The following is a 10,933-nucleotide window of genomic DNA, read 5'->3' as shown; positions in this document are numbered from 1 at the left end:
GCATGGGGCCGTGACTAAACCTATTCTTCTAAAACATGGGGAAAGAGAATGTTATAATTAATGTGTTAATTAACAAATTTGCTCCTTCCTGTAAAAAGTAAGGTCATAAACACCACATAAATTAAGCAGGCATAGGAGGGCAATGTTAATGATTATTCCCATTCAGAAGTATATTTCTACAGCAAAATCCACTACCTTGCAGGCCAGAGTCAGAATATCTTCCACTCTGGTTTCCGGCTTGATCATCACAGTCACAGTTTGATGATCCTGAAAGTGAACATCAACCTGGCTCTCCCACGTGCCGTCTCGGGGAACGCCATCCACTGCTGACCCGTATAAGTGTAGCAGGTCATCCACCTGTTTGGGGATCCCAAAAGAAAGGGTGGGCTTGACAAGCAAATGAGGGAAGCCATGGGAAAACACCCGCGGAATTCAGAGTTAGTATCTTTGCACTCCTCACACCTAGGGCTTCTCACGACCCTCTGGGGCAGACAAGCCTGGACTTTCCTCATTTCTTTAACCCACATGCAACTGACGCCCTGGGAGGCTGCCTGAAGTCCATCAACTCCTCCTCCCATGCTCTAGCCACTTTGCCTCTTAGGCCAAGTTAGCACAATGCAGTCAATGAAGGGCTGCTCAGTATCCACTCTTACTGCTCTAGAATTGTCCAGATGACCAGGAACTCCATGAAGTCTATGTCTAAGCCATGATCTCAGTGAATTTCAGATACACTCTCGGCCATGGCCTCTGATGCCTGCTTGCATACTAACCATGAACTGCACTTAACTTAATCCAAGCATGCTTCTCTTCTCTTATTTCTACTTGTTTTTAAAAATTACCCCCTAATCCTGGACTAAATGTTTCTCCATCTTCAGCTAGATACTCGTTCAGAAAGCAGCCCCAAACATACCATGTTTCAGAAGCTTTTCCCAAGGAAGTTTTTTTTCCTAAACTTCACCCTCACAGTAACTCCATGACCTCATGCTAATATGTTCTTCTATGATTTATAAATAAAAACAATTAACATGTGTACATATTAATCAACTCAGAAATGTTCCCCTCTGGTTAGGCTCTCATATTAGTCTGGTGGTAAAGACAAAACTTGGGGATTTGAAATCAAAAGACTGATACTCAAGTCACAGCCCTTAATCAACAATAGGGCAGGACATTTCCTCTGCTGAACCTCCCTCCTATTTTGTAAATGGGGATATTATTACCACAACACAACTTCTTAAGTTTACCAATCAATAATACAAATTTTGAGAACAAAAGAGATTATATGTGAAAACACCTCACATACCAGAAAATGTTACACAGATTTATCATCAACACATCATGTATATCCACCATGAGAGCTGTCACTGACAGGCTTTTTACCTTGAATTTCATGCATTTAAAAAACACGCACACACACACACACAAGATTCCCCTATGTGCTAAGTCGCTTCAGTCGTCTGCGACTCTTCACGACCCCATGGAGTGTAGCCCACCAGGCTTCTCTGTCCATGGGGATTCTCCAGGCAAGAATACTGGAGTGGGTTACCATGCCCTTCTCCTAGATTCCCCTATACCATAGGATTAAAATACTAGAATATGTACAGTAATTAAAAAACAAAAAACAGGCTAAGAAAGGGAAGAATCAATCTTCCTGTGTTGTCTTCTTAAATGTGGTACTCATCTTTGAAGTGACATTTCTGGCGCTGTCACTTCCTGTCCATTTTCCTGGAAAGATGATCACAGCCCAGAATGCACATGAACCACACTTGCCAAAGAAAAAGAGAGAGAGAGAAGCAGAGGCCTGAAGCCAAGGACTCAGGCAAGCAGCACGCACCCTAGTGTCCCCTGCAGGGTCCCATCTCACGTGGGTCCCATTTGCTTCTCAGGTTAAATAAACCTCAGGCACTTCCATCCACCTGAGCAGCAATTTCAGCCAAGGGCATAAGCAACGAGCCGGTAAGGGCTTAAAGGCACAGGCCCCGCCTCTCAAACTCCGCTCGCTCAGAATCAAACCAAAACCCCGGCAGAGGTCACTGTGGAGTAAGAAATCACAAAGAGCCAGGACCAGGGGACATCAGACCATCCTGACTGCTGCTGCAAAGCAATTCAGGGCTGCACTTTCAGAGCAGAGCGGGAAAAACGTGCCGGAGGATGGACAAGCTGGGGGAGGGACACGGGGAACACAAATCCACCACTACCCTCCCCTCATCCCAGAGAGACCTCGCGACTCCACTCACAGCACTCAGAGGCAGGCGCGGTCCCGACTCTCTAATTAACAGTGAAAAGAACGGGGCTCAGAAAATTCTAGAAACTTGCCCCAGCTCCCACAGGAAGCTGTGACTGTCGTACTGTGGGAATTTAAACCCTAGAACCCAGTGTGAGCCTGGGCTCCCTACCACTGCTCTATCGAAACATCAGCCTGGCCGTTAGTCACCTCTCGCAAAAGGGACACGGGCCAGCTGCCTTACTCCTCTCGGTTACGGCATGAGGCACGCCATGTTCCAACTCCCCCGACTCCCCACAGGAGCACCCTCCTGCCTCCAGACCCCGGTCACCCCTGCTTATTTCACCTGCTTTACGCTCCCCAGAGCTCCTGTCCCGCATTCACATGTATCTTTCAACCTTATTTCAAGTGCTACCCTCTCTCTTAGGAAGTCTCCCCTGCCCTCCCCCGACCCCCAACCCCAACTCCACTCAGTTAGATGTGTCTACACTCCAATGTCCCTGCAGCGAAGTCCAGCCTGCTTGAGAGTCATTTCCAGGCCGTTCTCAGGCCCCCCAGGTGCTGAGATGAATGAATGGCAGCAGAGGCGCTGTCCTCCTCATTTTCAGTGTCCTCCAGCCCTTCACACGGTGTGTCCTCCAGCCCTTCACACGGTGTGTCCTTCGGCCCTTCACACAGAGTGTCCTTCGGCCCTTCACACAGAGCGTCCTTCAGTCTTTCACACAGGGTGTCCTTCAGCCCTTCACAGTGTCCTCCAGCCCTTCACATGGTGTGTCCTTCAGCCCTTCACAGAGTCTCCTTCAGCCCTTCACACAGAGTCTCCTTCGGCCCTTCACACGGTGTGTCCTTCGGCCCTTCACACAGAGTGTCCTTCAGCCCTTCACACGGTGTGTCCTTCAGCCCTTCACAGAGTCTCCTTCAGCCCTTCACACAGAGTCTCCTTCGGCCCTTCACACGGTGTGTCCTTCGGCCCTTCACACAGAGTGTCCTTCAGCCCTTCACACAGAGTGTCCTTCAGCCCTTCACACAGTGTCCTTCAGCCCTTCACAGTGTCCTTCAGCCCTTCACACAGAGTCTCCATCAGCCCTTCACACAGAGTCTCCATCAGCCCTTCACACAGAGTCTCCATCAGCCCTTCACACAGAGTCTCCATCAGCCCTTCACACAGAGTCTCCTTCAGCCCTTCAGTGTCCTCCAGCCCTCCACACAGTGAGTCCTTCAGCCTTTCACACAGGGCATCCTGCACCCAGAACACCCCCAATCCATGGGTGTTGAACTGGATGCCATGAGAAATTCAGCCATGTATGGGCTTGGAGGGTAAGAGCTGCCCATTTTCAGTATCTTATGCAGAATCTACTTCCACAGTCAAGTTCTTAATCCTCCCTAAAGTTTCAAGAAGAAAAACTAAAAGAGGATTACTGTGGAAAAGTTCTAGGCTAGAGAAAACTATGAAGTTTTCTTCCTATAACTAAGAAGTTCTAGGCTAGAAAACTATGCGGGCAAATGAGAAGATGCGACAAAGGACAAAAGAAACATTCATATTCTATTCAATTAAACAAGGTTTTGTGCCTACTGTGCTCTGAGGAAACATTTCCTGAGTCTACACTGTTGACCTAAGGTCAACTGAATGACCGAGAAGAGGTCTATGAACACCAAGGCTAGGGAAGATTCAGATTCTCTCAAGAGATCCTTCAGTGAAAATTTACCTGTAGTTTTTCTCCTATGCATAAAACACACACAGCCTAGAAGTATAAGCAGTTAAAAAAAGGTGAAATATGGCTATTCAAAAGGAGTACCAAGGATGTAGAAGTGATTATGGTGCTTATATATCTCCTAGGCTGTTGAAAGATTTGCCCACTTGAAGAAAAAAAAAACTGGATTGATCCTCTTAAGGGTCAATATTATCCACACTGAAATCACATGCTTCATTTTCAGTGAGTCAGATAAGATATTCTCTCACCTTCTTTTTCATAAAAAGAATAGAGAATCATGAAAACAATCCCAGCAAGCTGATGTGTCTGGAAAACCCTTTTCTCTGCTTACTCTTAAAGACACTACGTTAATCTTTTAAACCCCCACCCAGAAGTCCTTGGCTGGCTACCCCTGTCAAGACTATCACATACCCCTTCACCCACTCCATCCCTCCCTCCCCACAAAATTAGTTTCCAGCCAGCCAGTTCAAGGTTTCCAGTTCCTGGAGGAGACAAATAAACCAGCAAAAATACAATAAACAGACAATCTGGGTCAAATCCCAGCCTTGTCAGGGCTGGTCGGCTCATGTCTCTGGGCTTCCCCTTTACAAGGGGCCAAAGCAAACCAGTCCCACAGAGAAATCAGGAGACCAGCATAAGGAAGGGCATTTGAAGGGACTACATAAACTGTAAAGGGCCATCGACTATGTAAAAGATCGCTTTTGAAGTTCGGTGTGGATTATGGAATTACACCATACTAGGCTTGACTAGTAAATCAAGTCAAATAAAATTACCACGGATGGTGACTGCAGCCATGAAGTCAGAAGACGATTGCTTCTAGACATGAAAGTGATGACAAACCTAGACAGTGTGCTGAAAAGCAGAGACGTTATTCTGCTGACAAAGGTCTGTATGGTCAAAGCTATGGACTTCCCAATGGTCATGTACGGTTGTGAGAGTTGGACGGTAAAGAAGACAGCACCAAAGAATTGATGCCTTTGAACTGTGGTGCTGGAGAAGACTCCTGAAAGTCCCTTGGACTGCAAGGAGATCAAACCAGTCAATCTTAAGAGAAATCAACTCTGAACACTCATTGGAAGGACTGATGCTGAAGCTCCAATACTTTGGCCACCTGATGCGAAGAGTTGACTCATTGGAGAAGTCCCTGAGATGGGAAATACTGAAGGCAGGAGAAGAGGGCAACAGAGGGTAACATGGCTGGATGGCATCACTGATGCAATGGACATGAACTTGGGCAAACTTTGGGAGGAGATGAGCAACAGAGAGGCCTAACAAACTAGGCTGCAGTCCATGAGGTCGCAAAGAGTCAGACACGACTGAACAAAGGCTTGACCACTGTAATTCAACAACGGCCACTGTAAAGAACTGCATGAGAATCAGCCCTGGCTCCAAAACCCAGAGGAACCGTGTGACTACTGGTGCCCAGACCACCATGTGGTCCAGGGCTGGGTGGCCATCCACCAAATGGTAACATCACTGAACTGCAGCCGCAGCCACTTCCGTTAAGGTGTGCAAATCACTTCCTCCTTCCAGGTGGGGCAGCTTCTATGGAAGCATTTCTTATTACCATCACATTAATGGCCTTGAAAGCACATGTCAAATTACGTCTGCTCAGTGCGCCTCAAGGAGAGAAAATTGAAACTCCATGGGCTCTCACAGCAGATGCGTTTGGATCAAATGGCTCGTAATTACTACTTGGATCACTGAAGGGAAGTGAGTGGCAAAATCACAATCTGGCCGTCACAAAACGGGCCCACACCACAGTTGCTGATAAAAGGAAGGTCTATTAGCAAGTGAGATGAGGGAAGAACACAAAAGGCGTTCCGTGCTCTTGGCTGTCTTAACAGCAGCAAAATGTCACCGAGGAGGAGGTGTTCACTTCCTTCTTGGGTGGATGCCCAAACATCAGTTAATATGAAAGGGAAACAAAGACCTATCTATGTACCATCCATCTGTGCACGTACGACTGTTATGTAGGGTTCCAGACTAAATGTTCTATTTACACAGACCAGAGTGATGGTCAAGAGTAAGCGGTTTCATTCATAGTTTTCATTAAAAAAAAAAAAAAAATAGCATTTTTCCCCCCAGTTTGGAGCTAAGGACTAGTGTGACAATACTTCATTCACTCGCTGCCACACAAAGTTGGGACACCCCAAGCCAATTTTCCAGGAGCAAGAGCCAAGGCTCAGGGCGCCAGGGGATCTGCAATGATGCTTCTGGGGTAGCTCCCTTCCAGAGCCTCAGCGGGGGACTTGTTGTCACTATCTCCATAACAAACACATCCCTTCAAACTCTGACTGAAACGTATTATTACTCACCAAGAAGTACCCTATGAAAAGCTTTCGCTTTTTTGGCTGGCCAAAGTGTCCTTTAAAAAAACCTGCTCAAATAAGACTGGCTGGATTCCAACATTAACAGATTTCAAATTAGGGTGACTCACTGTTGGACTGTTACACGACGCACAGATTAGAATGGAATATTTTTAAATACCCGTGACCCCTCCTCCCTCCCAGCACTCAGGAATGACTGCCTTTCTGTGTTACGCTGATGGACATAACACACTGTTTACAAATAGATGGCTTGTGCAAGTTATAAATATTCTCCAAGAATGATTAGCAAAAAAAAAACCAAAAAACTAGTGGAATGAAATACTAATTATTCAACCAGCTACAGGCAGAATCTTAAGTCCCAGAGATACAAAAAAAATCAAATACCCTTCATTCTGTATGCTACTCAATTCAAACTTAGTTATCTGAGTACTACAGGACAAAAATGATCGACACGCCATTAAAATAGGCCTCTATGTCAAAGGAATTTCTTCAGTGTTGCTACCCAGAAGCAATGTTTAGTTAAAACAAATAGGGATAAATGTTTAAATATATATGCTTTAAAAAAAAAATAACAGCAAATGCAATAATATTTTCCTCTCACTGGTTATAGTACCAATGGGGCTTGTTAATTAAATCACAAGAAGATGATTTGGTCATTTGAACCCAATTTAAATAAGCACTAAGCTTAATTCTGATCATTAATGACTAGCAAAATCTATTTTCTTTTTTTCTTATTTTTTTTATTAGTTGGAGGCTAATTACTTCACAACATTGCAGTGGGTTTTGTCATACATTGACATGAATCAGCCATGGAGTTACATGTATTCCCCATCCCGATCCCGCCCCCCCGCCCCCCTCTCCACCCGATTCCTCTGGGTCTTCCCAGTGCACCAGTGCATTGAAAAAAAAAATTTATTTTCAATGTCCAATGTAAGTTCTATTAACAGAAAGTGTTTTGATGATACAATTTCTAAACTCTCAAAGTAGGAAATTTAAATTATCACAATGCTAGAAAATATATGACCTTCAAACCATGTGGCTTTTATTGCAGATCAAACAGTTCTTCTCAACCACTAAAGGGCTACATCTAATACAGACAATAAGCAAATTTATTAAGCAATACTATATCCTTAGCAGTGAGTCATGGGTTAAGAATATACACATAAACAAAAGTGAAAGTGAAAGCAGCTCAGTCGTGTCCGACTCTTTGTAATTCTCCAGGCCCGAATACTGGAGTGGGTAGCCTTTCCCTTCTCCAGGGGATCTTCCCAACTCAGGGATCGAACCTAGGTCTCCCGCATTGCAGGTGGATTCTTTGCCAGCTGAGCCAACAGGGAAGCCCAAGAATACTGGAGTGGGTAGCCTTTTCCTTCTCCAGGGGACCTTCCCAACCCAGGGATCGAACCTAGGTCTCCCGCATTGCAGGGGAATTCTTTACCAGCTAAGCCACCAGGGAAGGCCAACACATAATCAAGGGTCCAGTTATAAACTTGCCTGGGAGATATGACATGTATACTTGGTGGGATGACTGACAGTAAAGGATAATAAGAAGCAAACAAACAATAACGATATAATTTGCTGCTGTTGCTATTCAGTCATTAAGTCGGGTCCGACTTCTTGCAAACAAACAATTTTTTAATCAAGTAAAATCTCTGGTAGACTGTGTAATTTGATCTGGATTCTGAAAAAAGCTCTGAGTTAATATAGAAAAAACAGGGCAGAGAATGGAAATTATTTACTATGAAAAGTCTACCATTTTGATGGTATGATCTATAAAAAGGAAGGTTGGGATTTGGCTTCCGCAGAGTTCCTCTTAGTCAAATCAGGTGGCGCTAGTGGAAAAGAACCCATCTGCTAATGCAGGAGACATAAGAGATTGCGGGTTCGATCCCTGGATTGGGAAGATCCCCTGGAAGAGGGCATGGCAACCCACTCCAGAATTCTTGCCTGGAGAATCCCATGGACAGAGAAGCCTGGTGGGCTACAGTCCATAGGGTCACAAAAAGTCAGACGTGACTGAAGCAACTTGGCACACATGTGGCAAAAGGAGGCCAGCCAGGAGCAGTGCCCATGACCTGGCCTCCTGGTACAGCCACCCCAGCTCACCGGAACTGCCCTCTGGCAGCCCGTGCCCTGTGAGTATGGGAGGTGAGGGCAGGGTTTTGAGCAGAGGTTCTCTAGCCCATATCTCAGGACACCTCGGGCAGGGCTTAACCATCAGGGGTGGTTCAACAATAACCATGGAACTGAGGCCCTGCTCAGTACTCACAGCTGGGTCCACTTCCCATGGAGGCAGAAGGGATGGCGTCTATGGCGTGTATTTTAAGATCACCAGAAATTTCCTCATTTACCTCCCTCCAGACCCATCACAAGGTCTAAACACTCTGCCATTCCTCAGACCTTTCAAACTATCGCCAATTCACTGAATTATCCCAATTAATTTATTATGTAATATTGCCTACTTCTGTAAAAGCACATTAAATTGTGTCCAAGCTCTTAAAATCAGGTTTTAGCCTCAACAAATAGTTTAGAGGTTTATTGGACATAAACCAAAAGATACAATGATTTAGTGAAGAAGGAGATAAGAGAAATTGTAACACGATTTTTTAATTGGAAGCCATGGATTTGAAAAAGACCCAAAGAAGAGGCCTGAGCTCACCCAAACCACCTTCACCCTACCCCAGAATTCCACCCAGCAATGGCTCTGAGGCTTTGCTAAGTCAGAAACTGACCTGGGGACTAGACAGAGCCCCTGTGCTCAGCTCTGCTGAAGGCGCCACCAAAGGATGCTGATTCACAGCGTGAAGTACTGTGTGTGGGAAGGCCCCTGACACTCTGGGAGGAAAACGCAAGTTTGGATTCACTAAATTCTCTAATGACAGTAAGTACTACCCGAGGAATAGGGATGAACAAATGAAAGTTGTTATTTTGACTTCAGTCTAGCTATATACCACTTCAGTCTAGCTATACTCATTGGAAGGACTGATGCCAAAGCTGAAACACCAATACTTTGGCCACCTGATGCAAAGAACTGACTCATTGGAAAAGACCCTGATGCTGGGAAAGATTGAAGGCAGGAGGAGAAGGGGATGACAGAGGATGAGATGGTTGGATGGCATCACTGACTCGACGGACAGGAGTTTGAGTAAGCTCCGGGAGATGGGTGATGGACAGGGAAGCCTGGCATGTTGCAGTCCATGGATTGAAACAGTTGACACGACTGACTGACTGACCTGACTGATACCACTTTGAAGATGGAGTTATCATGAGTTTAAGATACCTTCAAAAATAATTGGCAATCTGAAAACACCTTTTACCTACTCGGCACCATTTGAGTTCCAAATGTATTTTCAACAGGTTCAGGTAAAGAGTCGGAACCAGCATCCTCCACTTAGCTTAGCATTTATGTCACCCAAGGAAAATAAGACGGCTGACGTCTATAACCACCCTTACCTCACTGGAGTTATTGGAGCTTTGAGGTAGCTGAGTTCCAGAAAATCCATGGCTGCCACTTGAATCGAATATCTGATAGACAGGAGGAGAAAAAAAGACTAATGAAGTGGCTCTGCAATATTCATTCAGCAGTTACTTTCTCAGTATTTAAAAATTTAAGTTCTATAACATTTGACAAGATCTTCATATTGCAATTTGAAATTTGCAATTGCAAATTTACGACTCTACTACATTTAAAGTTTTTCCTTGAAAAAGTTTTTTTTTCCTTCCCATATGATTATATATATTACTTTTCTATGATATATGATATATTGCATAAGAACCTGGAATGTTAGGTCCATGAATCAAGGCAAATTGGAAGTGGTCAAACAGGAGATGGCAAGAGTGAACATCGACATTCTAGGAAATAGCGAACTAAGATGGACTGGAATGGGTGAATTTAACTCAGATGACCATTATATCTACTACTGTGGGCAGGAATCCCTTAGAAGAAAGGGAGTAGCCATCATGGTCAACAAAAGAGTCTGAAACGTCATACTTGGAGGCAATCTCAAAAACAAGAGAATGATCTCTGTTCAATTCTAAGGCAAAACATGCAATATCACGGTAATCCAAGCCTATGTCTCAACCAGTAATGCTGAAGAAGCTGAAGTTGAATGGTTCTATGAAGACCTACAAGACCTTCTAGAACTAATACCGAAAAAAGATGTCCTTTTCATTATAGGGGACAGGAATGCAAAAGTAGGAAGTCAAGAAACATCTGGAATAACAGGCAAATTTGGCCTTGGAGTATGGGATGAAGCAGGGCAAAGGCTAACAGAGTTCTCCCAAGAGAATGCACTGGTCATAGCAAACACCCTCTTCCAACAACACAAGAGAAGACTCTACACATGGACATCCCCAGATGGTCAACATTGAAATCAGACTGATTATATTCTTTGCAGCCAAAGATGGAGAAGCTCTATACAGTCAGCAAAAACAAGACCGGGAGCTGACTCTGGCTCAGATCACGAACTCCTTATTGCCAAATTCAGACTGATATTGAAGAAAGCGGGGAAAATCACTACATCATTCAGGTACGACCTAAGTCAAATCCCTTATGATTATACAGTGGAAGTGAGAAATAGATTTAAGGGACTGATCTGATAAACAGAGTGCCTGAAGAACTATGGATGAGGTTTGTGACACTGTACAGGAGACAGGGATCAAGACCATCC

The 10,933-nt window shown here is 44.7% G+C and overlaps 1 protein-coding gene across 5 annotated transcripts in view; it reads right to left on the bottom strand.

The window, feature by feature from the left end:
- Positions 1–10,933, bottom strand: part of TIAM2 (TIAM Rac1 associated GEF 2) — a 238,356-nt gene that overhangs the window by 70,224 nt on the left and 157,199 nt on the right. For all 5 annotated transcript variants that reach the window (XM_061130248.1, XM_061130252.1, XM_061130253.1 and 2 more), the window contains 2 exons: positions 9,717–9,788; positions 196–357 (listed from right to left, as the gene is read on the bottom strand). In XM_061130248.1, coding sequence (XP_060986231.1) covers positions 196–357; positions 9,717–9,788 — 234 coding nt within the window. The remainder of the gene's footprint in view (positions 1–195; positions 358–9,716; positions 9,789–10,933) is intronic.

The sequence above is a fragment of the Dama dama genome, chromosome 26 (genome assembly GCF_033118175.1).
Source record: "Dama dama isolate Ldn47 chromosome 26, ASM3311817v1, whole genome shotgun sequence".
NCBI lineage: Eukaryota > Metazoa > Chordata > Mammalia > Artiodactyla > Cervidae > Dama > Dama dama.
The sequence above is the reverse complement of the archived record's forward strand: the minus strand, read 5'-3'. Positions and strand labels throughout refer to the sequence as shown.